General features: G+C 41.7%; 1 protein-coding gene across 1 annotated transcript; it reads right to left on the bottom strand.

The window, feature by feature from the left end:
* Window positions 1–7,625: 7,625 nt before the first annotated feature.
* Window positions 7,626–11,610, bottom strand: AARD (alanine and arginine rich domain containing protein). The gene is made up of 2 exons (XM_089518942.1): window positions 11,380–11,610; window positions 7,626–8,016 (listed from the first exon to the last, which is right to left on the bottom strand). Exons 1-2 carry the CDS (start codon window positions 11,608–11,610, stop codon window positions 7,876–7,878), a joined length of 372 nt encoding a protein of 123 aa, XP_089375068.1. The 3' UTR covers window positions 7,626–7,875.
* Window positions 11,611–17,509: the final 5,899 nt, after the last annotated feature.

Raw genomic sequence — 17,509 nt, 5'->3', positions numbered from 1 at the left:
GTAACATTTCAGCCTGGAGTAAGTATTTATAACTGATCTTCTATGTTTTTAAATGAGCTACAATGGGTAAGATGACACTATCTAAATTCCTATAGAGAGAGGCAAACAAGATTTAAAAAACAACCCAACAATTAACTATGATGCAGAGTTTTTAATAGCTGCAGCATATACAATCCTTCAATTGCCAAACAGCAATAAGATAGTATATATATTCTTGCAGCTCCACAATTACATGCATTCTGCTGATGAAGCAATCAATATAAGGGAAGGGGGAAATAATCTGAAAAATAATGAACCTCCTTGTTAAAAAGCAAACATACTTTGCCACTCAGACAGATTATAGATTAGTTTTGCAGATGTACTTCTCTCTTTATTAAGTAAAGAAGGACATAGAGAAAAACTGGTATAGCTTGATGATTAAACAGTAATCTCAGGATTATTAAATTTTATAACACCAATAGTCCACCTTTTCCCAGCTCAGGACTCAATTTGTGTTTTTCAGTTATATGCATAAATTACATTTGTGGCAATAATTCAGAGTTCCCAACACAGTTAGCCCATTTGTGGTTATGGTGAGGAGGAATAAAGAGAGTCCTGGGTGGGACTTTTGAATGTGTGGTAAGAAATAATAAAGACAGTCCCATTCCTCTTATCAGCAGGGAGCAAAAGGGATGGTTGGAAGGCTTGTTGGCTATGAACACTGTCTTGGTAATGGTATTAAGAAGTAGGAAGGAGACTGAGAAGGTTAAGATGGCTGCCATGTTGCCAAAATGATATGGCCAATGCTACACAATGATGTGTGTTTAGAAACCTTAGGAAAAGTGTAGTGGGACTAGAGCCTGGAAATGCTCCTTTTTTGGACTGTAGTTCTCAGAATCCCCCAACCAGCATGGCTAATGTGTCAACTCTTCCTATGGCAGGGGCAGAGCACATCATGAAGGAGAAGCATTAAAATGCAAGGAAGAAGAGCATGTAGAATTGGGCTTTGAGTCTTGCTATCTTGATGGGGTGGCAATGTATCCAACTGTGGCGTCGCTAATGGAGTAGCCCTGCAATCTCATCCCTCTTGCTGCTGTAGCCTGATGGAATGACTGCTACTAAATGACATTTGAGGAAGTTGCCCAACAGAGATAGTCTTTTAGAAAAATCAACTGAGATGCTATGCACTCCCATCTCTCCACCTGCTATTCTTGAACAGCAATATCCATAATAAAGTCAACAATGGGGAATCGGAATGATCTTTATAGAGTCTTTGAAAAAGGCTAAGGTGTTACGAAAGGGTGGAAGAAAATCTCTTCTCAAGCAATGTGAGGATAGATTGGATGGGGATAGATTTCATTTTAAAACCATTTACCTGTGTTACAATATGTGTATTCAGAATCAGCCTTTGAGAGCTGTATCTATTTTCTTTAGAGGGGGGTGTTGCTCAGTTTCTATTGGCAATGAATGCTATCATATGAAAAATTATATCTTGCAGAGAGAAAATTTCATTCCAACTAGCTGGCTGTCTCATTTGTGAAATCCCAGCAATGCTATTTACATGGAACTTTACTGGTATTGCAGTTCACTGATGCAAGTAATTTTTAGCCAAATAAATCTCCAGTGAGGGATGTTTTTTAGTTAATAGCCTGCACAACAGACAAAAATATTTCAGGGCTGCTGCAAATTTTGGCTTAGTTTTCTGCTGTTCTGCTGAAGTAGAAACAGATCATTATAGCTTTCTGGTTTCTAACCTGCTGACATTGTCCCGTCAATCAAACAGATGGGCACCATGCTTGCTTTTCAACAGAAAGTAGCTTGAATATGTTGGCTACTTCTAAATAATCTGCCTATTTATTTATATCCTGCCTTTCTACCAACACAGGGAATCAAGGCAGCTAACAACAAATTTATAAACAATACGAAAGTGTTTAGTATTATAAATATAATGTAAAAAACAATTAAAATTAAATCCATTAAACATTTAAATATTCACATGTATTTTAAAAACACCCTCTACATACCTTAAATCTGAGTTGCTCAGTGCCCCCAAATTTGTCAGTTTGTAAAAGCCTGATGACACAAAAATATTTTTACCTTGTAAAGGACAGCAGGGATGGGGCCATCCTGGCCTCTTTAGGGAATTTGTTTCAAAGTCTGGGAGCAGCCACTGAGAAGGCCCTCTCCTTTGTTCCCACCAAGCAAGCCTAAGAGAGTGATGGGACAAAGAAAAGGGTCTCTCCAGACATATTAGAGATCTGCTATGCTCATAGACTTACTTTCTTCTGAAGACGAGAGACTACCACTTGTCCAAAGTCACCCACTGGGTTTCCATGGCTGAATGGGGATTTGAACCCTGGTCTCCAGGGTCTTGGGACTATTAGATCAGCCCTGTTCTCCTCTCAATCATGCAAATCAGTGAAAATGCAAACATACTGGTTTTGGAGCAGCTATTATCACAACTCTCTGCAATCATGCGACTGGGGCTTTTGCTGCCATTTCACTCTCATCCTGACCCCTCCCCCCCCCCCCCCCGCCCTATTCTCTACTCAGATTGACTGTTGTTTTATTTTATTTTATTTCTTTACTTTTTCAAGAGCAATTCTCCTTTCCCTCCATCATTCCCTTCTCCTTTTGTGCCGTGTCTTTTAGATTGTAAGCCTGAGGGCAGGGAACTGTCGGATTAAAAATAATAATATGGAGAGCCTAAGGCTACTCTGTCATGGGGTTTTCTTGGCAAGATTTGTTCAGAGGGTGTTTGCCATTGCCTTCCCCGGAGGCTGAGAGAGTGTGACTTTCCCAAGGTCACCTAGTGGGTCTCATGGCCAAGCACGGATTCGAACCCTGGTCTCCAGAGACTTAGTCCAACACTCAAACCACGATGAAACGCGGGCTCCTTTTTTACTATAATCACAGTTTAAAAGCCATGTGTAGTGATCTCTCCAGGCCAACAGGCAAATCACTATGGCACACTAGCTCACCAATGGATCATTTACCTTATTGCATTTACCCTATATTGCATACACAGTCACACCTTACATTAAGCTACCTAACAAATGCAACAGCATATCTCTCCCAAAGTCCATAACATCCCAGTACTAGCCTTTTTGGACTAGTGGGTGCACTTGGAATTCATAGAAGATGCCACAGGCACCATCTAATTTTTTGTATAATTCCCCTGAATTGAAAGTGGGAAGCTTTCAAAGACATAGCTGTGTTGGTCTGGAAAAACAGTATGCAAAGGGAACTTGTAGACCTTTGAGACTAACGTCCTTTTGCATAGAGTGAAGCTTATTTGCTCCAGGATATGTCCAATGATCTTGAGGGAGATGAAAGAACTTTGGATCTATAGATCCAAAACTAACGCTAGTCCACTCTTTCCCTGGGACATGGGCAGCAACTCTGTTCTGGATTTCAGTTCAAAGTTTAAAGGAGCTGTCCAGGAACATAAATCTAATTACATAGATAGCTTTCTTATTGTTGAGACATTAAGAGTCTTCTTATTATGGGCTGCATCTGCACTGCAGAAATAATCTGATTTGACACCAGTTGAACTGCCATGGCCAAAAGCTGTGGTATTCAGGGAATTGTAGCAAAGCTCTGGTGCCCCACTAAACTACAGTTCCCAGAATTCCATAGCATTGAGCCATAGCAGTTAAACTGGTGTCAAACCAGATCATTTATGAGGTGCAAATGCAGCCATGGATAGCTCTCTTAAATATCAGATCATGGGAGCCACTAGTTGCTACTGGCATGTTGAAATCTGTGAAAGGAGCTATAATTATTCCAGAACTAGAGGATGGTCTTGTATGAATTGTCTGAATACCAGTTTTGTGCCTTTTGGCAATTTTATTTACAGTAAATTCTGTTTTTTAAGAAAGATAAATTAACAAATGAATATCAATAAAATTATGCTAATATAGGCCCCATTCAGACTGGTATAAAAGACGTGGAAGGAACTGGGCTGATCCAGATGCCCCTCCCCCGAATCGCTCCGTTAGCAAGTGCCCACTACAAATTTGAAATCGAATGCATTTTGACCTGCAAATTAGAAATCGAATGCATTCTGTGTCTGCTGGCGAGGTGGCCGCTGCCAATCAAGCTATCGTCATGGTGACGTTTGCAGGGCATCGGGGAAAGTGTCCTCCCTTTTTAAAGAGCCAGGCACAGGGGTTTCAGCGGCTGAAGCAGGGAGAGAGATGCCTCTCTCTCTCTCTCTTTTTTTATAAACCTGTGGGCTTTGGGATCAGATCTGCCCCTGTCCCAGGCAAAGGATGGGATTGCCATGCATTTTTTTTATGCTTTTAAAAGCAACATTAGCTTTCCCTTTGCTTCCCTTGCTGTATCTGCTCAAGAAGACAAACCATGCGCATATTTGCTCCAAAAAAATTGTTAAAAATGTAACATTGATTGTTTGCAACATTTGTAGCTTCCCCCTCTGCAGAAAGCAAGGAGATCCAAGGATATAAAGTGCAAGCCCGGCTCTATCTGCCTCTGGAATACAAACAATGCGCATATTTGCTCAAAAAAAAATTGTTTGAATTTGAAAAGGGGGGGGGGGTTTGCCTGACGTGAGCTCCGTTCGTGACCTGAATTTTTTCCTCCTGCAAGGGAAGGAATGCCCAGCGACAGAGGGCTTTGGGCAGGGGATGCAGGGAAAAGAGGCTCCTAAAGAATGCCTTCCCTTGCTCCCTTCTTCCCAGGACTCTTTCCTCCTCCCCCTCCCCTCCAATGACGGGAGGAAATGCCTTGCCCTTTGCCCACCCTCTGACCTAAATCCCTCTCTCAATTTGCCTCGATCGTGATCGAGGCCAAGTTCTCATTCCCAGGACCCGGGGTTTTCCAAAAGAAACGGTATTTGCGCCGATTTCAAAAACACTGTGCTAGGGGCCATTTACCACGGAACGGGTGTGCAAGCCTCGAATTCACTTGTGTGAGATTCGGGGTGAGTATGAACTTCACGTGATTGAATCGGTTTGAGAACCGATTTTTTTGGTAGTGTGAATGGGCCCATAGATTTCCCATTTCTTTTTCCTCCTCTTCTTCTCTTCAGTAAAAATAAAACCAGCATTTTTCACAATGCATCTTAAGTGTCAAAATGCTTCGAATACTAGAATGCAGAGAAATATCTTCAGGGAACATTACATGCAGTACCAAATCTGGATGTAATAATAGGCTGCCTAGCAAAGCTTGTTCCTAGATTATGGCCTGTATTACTATAACCAACATTATTGCAGGCTCTCAGCATGGATAAGTGTATGGGTAATTGCAAACCTCTATGGCCTCATAATAATTTTTGAGCTTAGTGACAGGCTGGTTTTTTAAAAAGTATCATTTACATATAATGTGTGTGTAGGCGAACATAAGTTCATTTTCACCCAGATTTAACACTGCTTTTGTAATCTGGAGCATTTAGGACCCAAACAGCTTGTTCTTCCAAATGTTGTCATTTGTCACCCTTTGCTTCTGCAACCAGCTGTAGGATGAGCAAACTCCTTTAATTAAAAAGTGCATCTGCAGACGTATTTCACTATTTATGTGTGACAAATCATGCCACTAGCCCTGTGGGTTTCTCATGCTACTGAATAAAAGTGGTTTTTTTTTGGGGGGGGTGGCATATTTTGATGTGAAAAGTACGTACAGGGAAAATCAAGCAGGAATTCATTTTACACAGCTGTTCGCTGTCTTTTAGGGAAAGTGGAGAAGCTACTTTAAGTGCCAGTTTGTTAGCATTTATACAGCCTAGATGATTTTGTTGGTCTTTGCCAAGTTGATACCCTCCAGATATGTTGTAACTACAACTTCCATCTTTCCCAACCAGGCATGGCCAATGGTGGTGTTCCATGACATCTAGAGGATATCAGATTGATAAAGGCTATTTTATCTAGGCCTCAACCCTTGAAATCCTATCACATACTTCAGGAAATGTTCCTCCACTTTGTGAGTATCAGATGACTCCTGAGACATCAATGGGGAGCATGAATGGAGCTGGAAGGAGAGCAAAACTTCAGTTAGTTAATTCTTATCCAACCCAGAAGATTTTATCAATATTTACCAAATTAATATCCTCCAAATATGTCACAACTCAATCAGTTGTCCATCATCCCCAATCAGTTTGACCAATGCTATTAAGAGACTGTAGTTCCCCACAAGTGAAGGGTTGCACATTAGCAAAGTTTGTCTTGTATAAGCATTGATACTGTGACTAAGACAACTGATCCCAAATTCAAAGTAAATTCAAAGTTGGACACTTGATATACTGATGGTATACCACTTCAGAAATCAAGATGACTGTTGAAAAGTTCAGTATGTTAAATATACAACACAATAAGGGGAAAGTATGGTTTAACGTTTATGGATTTATAGGCATCTTGGAAGAGCCAATATGGTGTAGTGTTGGATGACAGGGTTCAAATCTCAGCTGAGCCATGGAAACCCACTGGATGACCTTGGGCAAGTTGCATGCTCTCGGCCTCAAAAGATGGCAAAGGCAAACCCACCCTTTGAACAAATTTTGCCAAAAAAACTCCATGACAGGTTTGCCTTAGGGGTGCCAAAAATCAGAAACAAATTGAATATATACAACAACAAAAACAACAATAATCTTGGGATTTCATTATTATCTGTTTTCGTATTTTATTTGAGTCTAGTAGAAAAACTTTAAGACATTACAATTTTTTTTCTTTTTTTAAAAAAAGTGGAAAATATTCCAAAGGGCTGTCATCATTTCTCTCAGTGCAATTAGAGAAGCGAATGTTGAAGTGACAGGTGATTGAATGCAGTGCCTACAAACTGTGAATGCAAAAGCAATGAAACTGAGGATGTAATGAGGTGGTAAGAAACCATTAATGAATTGCCCATGAGTTTTTAAAAGTGCAAAGGCAGGTATGAACTGCCTGCCCCCTGAATCAGGGCTATGACAGTGGATAAGGTTTAATTCAAAACTGGGCATCTGGTAAGGAGGAGTATCCCTCTTTCCATAATCCCCCCGACAGTCACACTGCAACTGGACGTGATGCCATGTAATTTCCCATCTTGTTTTTGGCTGATTTATGGCTTTTTGTATGAGGTTTGGATGTATGTTTTGAGGCTGTTTTTTGGGGGGGGGTGGGGGGTGGGAACGATCACATTGGTAACTTTGAGGTGTTTGGGGTCATTTCAGGTAAAAAAAAAATCACCCACAACTAAAAAAATAATAATAAAAGAATGGAGCCAAGGGGTCTTCAGGAGAACTTACAGAGACTTACATGAGGTCCCAAAAGCCACATGTACCTCATAGACTGCACTTTTCCCATACCTAGTTTAACTCTTTCCTACATTACCTTTTCAAGAAAATTTCTGACGTTCTGGGCAAAACACACAGGTATTAAAGAGCTGGTGTTTTAGTTCCAACTGCATTTTTAAAAAGAAAAATCTGGGAGAATAGGTTCTAGTGTGCATATTCTAGTGTCCAGTATAAGATTGCTTTCACATTGAGGCCTTGCAGTGGAAAGGATATCTCCAGTATCAGGCAGTATTTATTGTGGAAGAGCCAGACACCATCCCTCTCATATTGGGTTGTTTTCCCTTGCATTTCTGACTTTTTACAGATCTGATTTACAGTCATTGTTCTAAGTAAACAGAATGAACATGTGTCAGTCAAAACAGAGACTTTCTCTGTAGGTGTCACATTCTTCTCTCTATTTTGGCTAAGCCTTGGGAAAAAGCATCCAATTGTAATATACAAACCACAACCTTTCCATAGTTCAGTTAAGTGGAATTCTTAATCATATTCAAGCCACAATCCATTACCAAGTTGAACCTCACTTGGAACATAATCTTCAGATTTTGTCAGGATCACTGGCGGGAATGGATGTGTGCTGCATTTTCAGACTTTATGCCTTGAATTCTTGTAGGTTATTCTGGGATTGCAGTAGTGCTTAGCGTCTTTGATTCTAGAGCCGCTGACATGTCGGTTTCATTTCTCAGCCTTTTTATTTCCATGCTTAAATCCAGCAGAGTTCTGGCAAGTTTGCGGTTCTGGGACTTCATCTCTAGCTATGAGGAAACAAAAGATTATAATGGTTTGTAACATGAAATCATCATCCAGAAGGACTTAATTAGTACCAGAGATTAGCCCTGGCACATTTTCAGTGTTGTGACTGAATGAAATGATTGTAGTAAGAAAAGATAAAAGCACTCCTGAATAAGAGCAGACTGCATCTCCCTCATCACTGCGTCCAAAAAAACCCAAAACAAGGCCTGTAGAGACAGGTCAGATCTGGTAATTTTTCTGATGCTCTACCCTAGAAAATAAGTGACGTATGGCTTGTTTCCAAAGAAATTTTCCCACATTAACATGTGAGCCAATGTGATAGCTATGAAATCCAGAGAGCTTTCACAATTACTGTTTAAAAAGGAGTTTGTTCCTCTTATCATTCCAGGATCCCAAACAAAGTAGTTCATTATTATCACAATTAAATGTTTTAAAGGTTTATTGTTTATTTCCTTCTTTCCCAAATTTGGCTGAAGAATCATGAGCTGTTAATGTGAGACAATCTTATAGAACCTTAAAGACTAACAAGTTTATTCTTCAGAGTACATTCCATGAAAGTTTATGACAATACAAATTTGTTGGCTGCCACAAGATTCTTTGTTGGTTTTGATTCAGCAAAACTACTAACCAAGCTACTGCTCTGGAAATTGTTTTCATATAAGATATATTACTGTAGACCATCCTACTGAGGGACATCCCAATGAATTTTGCTGCCTGAAAAAGAGCAGCAATGAAGGCAGTGGAGAATAATTGTTTCCATGCTTATGGGACAGGAAATCTGCTCCCAGTTTTAGCTCAACATTTCAAGGAACTAATAATAATAATAATAATAATAAATTTTATTTGTATGCCGCCCTTCCTTCGATCAGGGCGGCTCACAACAGTAAAAGCAAACAATTTCAATAAAAATTACAATAAGAATACAATAAAAACATCCAATACACAATCCTACAGTAGAGGAAAAAAATTAAAAAATTAAAAAAGCCCCATGACCCAACCTCTTGGCCACGAAAAGAGGAGGGAGGCCCACAGGATATCTATTTGGGGAATGCCTGTTGAAAAAGGAAGGTTTTTAAGTCCTTCCTAAATTGGGCCAGGGTGGTAGACGAGCGGAGCTCAATGGGCAGCGCATTCCAAAGGGCTGGGGCAGCTGTGGAGAACGTCCTCCGCGAAGTGGAGGCTAACCTAGCCCCAGGCACCTTCAATAGCTGCTGCCCAGTCGATCTGAGGGTGCGAGGCAGAATATACGGGGAGAGGCGGTCCTTTAGGTATCCTGGGCCCAAGCCATTTAGGGCTTTATAGGTAATTACCAACGCCTTATATTGAGCTCGGAAACAGATGGGCAGCCAATGGAGGTCCTTTAAGACCGGTGTTATATGGCTGGTCCTGGGAGCACCAGTGACCAGCCGGGCTGCCATGTTCTGCACCATCTGCAGTTTCCGAGTTTGGTATAAGGGTTGCCCCATGTAGAGTGCGTTGCAGAAGTCCAATCTCGAAGTTACCAGAGCGCGTACAACAGTTTCTAGATCCCTCTGGGCCAGGTATGGGCGCAGCTGGCGAATCAGCCGGAGCTGATAACAGGTGCTCTTGACCGTCGCGTTCACCTGAGCAGTCAGGTGAAGCGACGAATCAAGGAGCACCCCCAGACTGCGCACAGAGTCCTTCACAGGGAGCGTGACCCCGTTCAGGACAGGTGGAACCACCGCCATTCCTGGGCCAGGGGAACCTATCACTAGTACCTCCGTTTTCTCTGGATTCAGCTTGAGTCGGTTTTCCCTCATCCAGCCCATTACTGACTCCAGACAGGCCGCGAGAGGAGAGACGCCATCCCCAGTCACTGCATCAGTCGGAGACATAGAGAAAATGATTTGGGTGTCATCAGCGTACTGATAACCCCGCGCCCCATGTCTCCGGATGATCTCTCCCAGCGGTTTCATGTAAATGTTAAATAGCATGGGAGACAGAATAGCTCCTTGAGGGACCCCAGTTTATCCAAGGTGCTGAAGCTATTTGGGGAGCTGAATACAGCCCTTTGGATAGCTCTGTTGAAGTTCAGACTAAAATCCAGAGTGGATTCACCATCCCATTGACATGGAAGCCATCAGGTGCCATTGCACTCAGGTCAAGATGATTAGTAACCAAAGCCAGCCAGGTACTTTTGGCACATAACACCCAAAATCCCACAAGCCCCTTTTCTTCATAGTGAAAATATAGTGATAACAAATTTAATGACTAACTAAATGCTGTCCTTACATGACACCCCAGTTTGGTTGCATGATGTGCTATCTCTCTTTGCCCAGTGGTTGTTGTTTTGTTGTCTGCCTTGAAGTCATTTCCAATTTATGGCAACTCTAAGGTGAACATATGGAGACCAACCTGTGTTCCTTCTTAGGCCAGAGAAAGAGTTACTGCTCCAGGGCTTGCTTTCCTTGCCTTGCCTTTCCCCTCCTCATTCCTTTTCCCTTTAATATTGTATCTATTATCAGTCACCCTATCATGAACAGCCATGCTCAGGTCTTGTACTCAGGACTGGGCTTCCATGATTGAATCTGTATGTAATATGGTCTTCCTCGTTTCCTATTGCCTTCTGCCTTGCCAGGCATTATTGACTTTTCTAGTGAGTCATTTCTTCACATGATATGACCAAAGTATGACAGTCTGAGTTTACTCATCTTGCTTTCTAGGGAGAGTTCGGGCTTGATTTGCTTTAGAAGCCATTTATTTGTCTTTTTAGCAGTCCACAGTATCCACAGAACTTTCCTCCAGTACCACATTCCAAATGAGTTGATTTTCTTCCTATCACTTTTCATCACTGTCCAAAAGGGAAATAACATGGTGCAGACAATCCTAACTTTAGTATTCAATGATATATTCCTACACTTCAAGATCTTATCTAGTTACTTCATAGCTGTCCTTCCAAATCCTAATCTTCTATTTTTGACTGCAGTCTCTATTCATATTAATGACTGAGCCAAGTTATGGAGAATCTTTAACTATTTCAATGGCTTCATCATCTGCTTTAAAGCTGACAACCCTACCCATAGACCAAAAAGAGATGCTAACGCTGCCACTCATAGAATCATAGAGTTGGAATAGATCACAAGAACCATCCAATCCAACCCCCTGCCTTACAGGAATACACAATCAAAGCACCTTTGACAGATGGCCATCCAGCCCTTGTTGAAAAACTTTCAAAGAAGAAGACTCCACCACACTCCGAGGGAGTGCGTTCCGCTGGTGAACAGCTCTTACTGTTAGGAAGTTCTTCCTAAGGTTAAGGTGGAATCTCTTTTCCTGTAGTTTCAATCCATTGCTCCTGGAGACTTGAATTCACTCCAACTACCCAACTTGCCCAAGCCACTCACCAGTTCCACACGAAGCCAGGCAATGGCTCCCTCTATATGCACCCTCTGCAGTTCCTCCTGGGCAACCTGTGCAGCGTTGCCACTGCCTGAGTGTTCAACTGCTCCAGGCAGTTGGGCAGTGGCAACTTCCCTTGATCCCTGTTCCCGGAAAGCTTGGAGAAGCCTCAGTTTTATGTCCTCCAGCAGCAGGCTGGAGAAACTCTCCTCACAGTGGCTCTTCTCCATGCTCATGCTTGCCCAGGCCTCATCAGACAAGGAGGCTGGGAGGTGGATGAGATGGAGAGAGGTAGGAGGGAGGGAGCCTAGTCTGCTCTCATCTGCCTTTCTCTCTTCCCCATCTCTTTTGTTTTCTGTCCCTGTGGTTCCCTTGTGCAGAAAATCTCCACCACCCCCCTTCCTCTTCCCTCTCTATCATGCCAAAGAAAGTGGGAAGCAGGAGAGGGAGGGAGCAACATTTCTGACTGTGGGAACTCCCCCCCACAGACACACACCACACACACATCCTATGCTTTGCTTGAAGGAACTCCACAAGCAAGTGAGCGTCTAAGGATGCCATGAGTTATTTTAAAGAATTGTTATAGTTATTATTATTATTATTATTATTATTATTATTATTATTATTATTATTTTAAAAAGCCCTTCCCTCTAGCCCTGTTCTTTGCTAACGTGCTCAACATTTCCAAAGTTCAGAATAGTGGTGATCAAAGCAGTAGCATGTTCCAAAATGTATAATCTATTAAAACGCAAGGGATTTCCAGAGCAGTAAAAATGTTCTCTGTGATGTTGTTGATGCTGCTGTTGTTAATATAATTCAGAAAGTAAAATAACAACAATAACAAAACAGCAAGATTTGCCAAAGGCATACAATCTAAATATATATATACACAGAGAGAGAAAGGAAAGAGAAATATGAACAGAAAGCTAATGCAATACAATTGTAAAACAAATGAGCTGGAAAGAAATGCAAAAACTAATGCAATGCAATATAAAGCAAGCTGACAAATATTTATAATCGAATCACAAGATTCTAAAATAATCTGAAACTAACATTTCAAACGCTTTGGGGAACAAGGAAGTCTTCCACAGATATTCAAAAACAGTGAGGGTAGGAGCAGTCCACAAATGTTCAAGGAGGCAATTCCAGGAGTAAGGAGCCGCAAGTGAAAAGAGATGAAGAGTTCCTTTGTTGGACTGCAATTCCCCAGAATCTCCCAGCCAGAAAAGATTCTGGAAGTTGTAGTCCAAAAAAGGAACTGATCCAGCCTGTGATCTTAAAGTAGTTCTCACTACTCAGTAGCACTAGCCACTCTTTATTTGTTCTTATTTGCCATCAAAGTTGACTTTGATTTACAGAGATCCTAAGAATAAAAGACTTTCAAGAGTCCTGGCCATCAAATGCTTTTGAACTTGCAGCAACACAGGATGTTGTTAACAAATTTTGTAAGAAATGGAGCTGAAGGGGAAAAGATGAAACAATCCACATTTTGGACTGTTGCTCCCAGCATTCCTCACCATTAGCTATGCTGGTTAGGCTTGCTGGAAACTGCAGTCCAACAACACTTGAAAGACCATATCAACCTTCTAGAACTAGAACTAGAAGATTTGATATTGTGTACCTTCAAGTCATTTTCAATGTATGGCAACCCTAAGGCAAACCTATCATGGGGTTTTCTTGGCAAGATTTGCTCAGAGGAGGCTTGCCATTATCTTCCCCAGAGGCTGAGAGCATGTGACAATGGGTTTCATGGCCAGCTGGGAATCACACCCTGGTTTTCAGAGTCTCAGTTCAGCACTCAAACCACTACACCATGCTGGCTCTCAGAAGCTTTGGTGAATCCCCCTTAAGAGAACAGGTGAAGTAGCTCCTTCCACTGAAGCATAGTTATTCAAAGTAGGTTTATCATTGCATTCCTTTGAGGCTGAGATAGTATGACTTGCCCAAGGTCACCCAGTGGGTTTCCATGACCGAGCAGGGATTCAAACCTTGATCTTCTGAGTCATAGTCCAGTGCTCAAACCACTACTCCACCCTGTCTCCATTTATTGTTGACGTTGCTGCCTTCAAGTAGTTTCCAACTTATGGCAATCCTAAAACAAACCTGTCATGGGGTTTTCTTGGCAAGATTTGTTCAGAGGGGGTTTTGCCATTGCCTTCTTCTGAAGCTGAGAAAGTGTGCTCCATTACAAGACCACAAAAGAAACTATGGTAACGTCTCACACATTTGTCCTCTTTCATGGAGCACCTCAGATAGCCTGGAGCTAATAAAAAAAAGGGCTGACAAGTACACAAATGGAATTGTGATGCAAAATGCCAAGGCCAGCCAAATCTGTTAAGGGAGGAACTAAGCCCTTGTTTTGTTGTGGAAATTAAGTGGCGATAAAGTTCCTTGTGACTATAAACTAGAAGAAAGGCATGGCACAGACTGTAGGAGCTGTACTCAAATTCTTTATCAATGTCAGCAGATTTTTCTCCTCTTCTTGCAGTAGTTTGGGGTGGATAGGAGTGGAGTGGAAGAATGTTGAAGTGTGTGAACAAACGGTTTCTGGTTAATCTGATAGGCAAAGGTTTAATTAGATTTTCCTTCTAAAATTAACTTTGTGATACGGGAGATATTCTGTACATTTAAGGCTGCCACCTGAAGATAACCCCAGGCCTTGGAGTTTGTGGTCCAAAACCGGAGACCTAGGGATGGCCCATGCCATGGTGATATCCTTAAAGGGACTGTTCCTAGATCAAGGAGAATGAAATGAGGGAATTATTCCTTCTCACCAATTTAAGGAGACAGCATAAAGAAGATTTAATCTAGGTCCAAAACACACTGCAGAAATAATCCAGTTTGAGATCGCTAAACTGCCCAGGCTCAGTGCTAGGGAATCTGGGAACTGTAATTTTGTGAGGCATTTAGCCTTCTCCATCAGAGAGCTCTGGTGTCAAAATTAACCACAGTTCCCAGGATCCCATAGTATTCAGCCAGGGAAATTAAAGTGGTCTCAAACTGGATTATTTCTGCAGTGTGTCTTGGGCCCTATCCTACTTGCTTGGAGAGAGAGCCAGTTTGGTGTAGTACTTTGAACATTGTACTACAACTCTGGAGATCATGGTTCAAGTCCTTGCTCAGCCATGGACCTTGGGCAAATCACACACTCTCAGCCTCAGGAGAAGGCAACGACAAACCTCTTCTGAGTAACCTTGCCAAATAAACCTTGTGATAGGCTTGCCACAAGTCAGAAATGACTTGAAGATACATAAAACAACAAGATAAGATTAATAATTTGTGGTTCTTTTGTGGCTTCAAGTCATCTGTGACTTATAGTGACCTTATCATAGATTTCCTTGATAAGATTTGCTCACAGCCAGTGTTGTGTAGTAGTTTGAGTGTTGGGCTAAGAGACCAGCTCCACCATGGAAAACCTTGGTGACCTTGAGAAAGACACTCTCTCTCAGCATGAGAAGAAAGGGATGGTAAACCTTCTCTGAACAAATCTTGCCAAGAAACCCCCCATGATACCTTAGGGTTGCCATAAGTCAGAATGACTTGAAGGCACACAAACTAAATTTGCTAGATTCCATCAAGGGGCCATTTCTCTCAGAGTTTGGGACAGGTATTATTATTATTATTACTACTACTACTACTACTATTAAAAAGGTAAAGGTTTCCCCTTGACATGAATGTCTAGTGGTAACCAACTCTAGGGGGCAGTGCTCATCTCCAGTATTAAACTGAAGAACCAACATTGTCCAGAGATTACCCTGGTAGTCATGTGGCCAGCATGACTGCACAGAATGCTGTATTATTAACCTTCAAAGTGATACCTATTCATCTACTTGCATTGGCCTGCTTTTGAACTGCTAGGTTGGCAGAAGCTGTGACTAGTGACAGCAGCTCACCCCGTCATGCAGAACTAGGGCCTCGAACTGCCAACCTTCCAACCTAATGATAATCAAAATTGGCATCTTAACCACTAAGCCACCATATCCTTTTATTATTATTACAGCTCCCATAATCCCCAAGACTCTGCCAGTAGCTGACCAGATCTGGAATGGTTGTGGCTGCTTATGTGCTGCCAAAAATGAGAGAAAGCTTGAATAGCTTTGCATAAAACCAGACCTCCAGAGCAGGCCTCGGACAACCCTGGCTCTTTGACTTAGAAACGGAGATGAGCACCACCCCCTACAGTCGGTTACGACTAGACAAACGTGTCAAGGGACTACCTTTACCTGTTTATCAAACGCTGCATCTACACTACAGTATTAATGCAGTTTGAGACCACTTTGGCTGTCATGGCTCAGTGCTAGGGAATTTGTAGTTTTGTGAAATATTTAGCCTTCTCTGTCAGAGAGCTCTGGTACCACAGCAAACTACAAATCCCAGGATCCCATAGGCAGTTAATACAGAGTCAAACTGCACTAATTCTGCAGTGTGGTGGCAGTCTTTGTCTGTGTATGTGGAAGTTCAATCTAAAGCATTCACTAAGTTGGAAACACAAGTGCAGCGGAGGAGTCAAACCCTGGGCACTGCCCATAGAAAGTGAGACATTTACATGGACATGGTACATTCTGACACTTTGCTTTTCATGTGCAAATGTGCAAAACCAGAAACAGAGATGGGCAGTTGCCAGATAACCAAGCGAGAAAACTTCCTCCAAATTTTGCTGCAACGAATAAACAGCACAAGCAGAGAATGCAAGAACAGAATCCCCGGGTGCTGTGTGAATCAGCATAGCTCATTTTGACTGGTCTGGCCTCTTTAATAATCTATGCAAAGATATGGCTTGGCAGACGTATCATTTGTTAAACAGAGGAAAAATGCTTGACCTTGCTTCTAGAAGGAGAGATAATGGATTATGACACATGGAAAGATGCCAGGCATACAGAAAAAGAATAGGGTTTCAAGACAAAATACCATAAAATCAGTCAAAGCTATGGGACAGTCTGGCCATTAACAGAGAAAAGAAAATATCAGAGGAAATTATTCAGACTGATTAATGATTCTTCATTCTTCTTGTGGTAGTAAACATGAAGCAGGGCATTGCCACAGCTAAGTTTCTTAACTCCCTTCCCTGGCACTAGGATAGAAAGGAGACTCATCATGCACACACAGCACTGCCCATGGGTACCGAGAGTTAAGACTGGAACAAATGCCTACTAATTAAGAAGTTGGCAAAATCTGGCTCTGTCTCATGGTGGCACTGATATACAAAATGCCAAAGCAAGAGCTTGACATTTTCTTCAGTATCTTGACTTCCTGGCATTTGGATACCACTGATGTCATAACAAGTGTTGTAGCTGCTCTATAGGCTACATACACAAAGGAGAGCAATGCAAGCTGCAGCTGGATTGCTCTGGGCACCAGAAGAAAGAGGTGGTGGACTTAGCTTCCCGTAATCAAGACAAAATAAAAACAGTAGCAGCAATAACAGCAATAGGAATAGGAGTAACAGCAATAGGAATTCTTCTGGTTACACAATGCTAGAGAGCAAGGGGAATCTGTATTTTGCTCTAACTCTTATAGTTTCTGTTCAAGATAATTTGTTGTTGTTGTTGTTGTTGTTGTTGTTGTGTGCCTTCAAGTCATTTCTGACTTACTGCAACTCTAAGGCGAACCCATCAGGGGATTTTCTTGGTCTATAGAGTCATAGGCCAACACTCAAAGCATTAAGCTCTGCTGGGTCTCCTAAGATAAACAGTGCATATTGTTTTCTTTCTCCAAGCACAGAGCAGTTTTCAAACTGTTTTTAAAAAACTTGCTGCAAATGCATTTAAGAATTTATATTTATCTACTCATACATGCATGCATGTGCCTTCAAGTTGCCTGCTGCCTTATGGTGACCCTATGAATTTCATAGGGTTTTCTTAGACAAAGAATACTCAAAGGTGTGTTTGCCAGTTCCTTCCTTCCTCTGGAATACCAGCAGCTGGTATTCATTGGTGGTCTCCCATCCAAGTACTAACCAGAGCTGTCCCTGCTCATCTTCCAAGATCAGATTGGATCTGGTGCCTTTAGGCTATGTAGGTGACCATATGAACTTTTTTTAACATGTGAACTTTTAAATGCCTTACTAAACAAACAAACAAATTCCCTTTCTGCACTATTCCACCAAAGAACTTTTTTTCCCTTTAACATTTCCAT

The sequence above is a fragment of the Sceloporus occidentalis genome, unplaced genomic scaffold (assembly GCF_023333645.1).
Source record: "Sceloporus occidentalis isolate IW3139 unplaced genomic scaffold, rSceOcc1.0.p SCAF_3, whole genome shotgun sequence".
In the NCBI taxonomy this organism is placed as follows: Eukaryota; Metazoa; Chordata; class Lepidosauria; order Squamata; family Phrynosomatidae; genus Sceloporus; species Sceloporus occidentalis.
Note: the sequence above shows the minus strand (reverse complement) of the source record. Positions and strands in the feature narration are given on the sequence as shown.

Bases quoted from the DNA above. Each gene is read 5' to 3' on its own strand.
- AARD (XM_089518942.1), bottom strand. From the start codon at position 11,610: ATGAGCATGGAGAAGAGCCACTGTGAGGAGAGTTTCTCCAGCCTGCTG. The intron at 8,017-11,379 runs GTGAGTGGCTTG...GTTTCCTCATAG, and splicing joins CCTGGCTTCGTGTGGAACTG to CTAGAGATGAAGTCCCAGAA.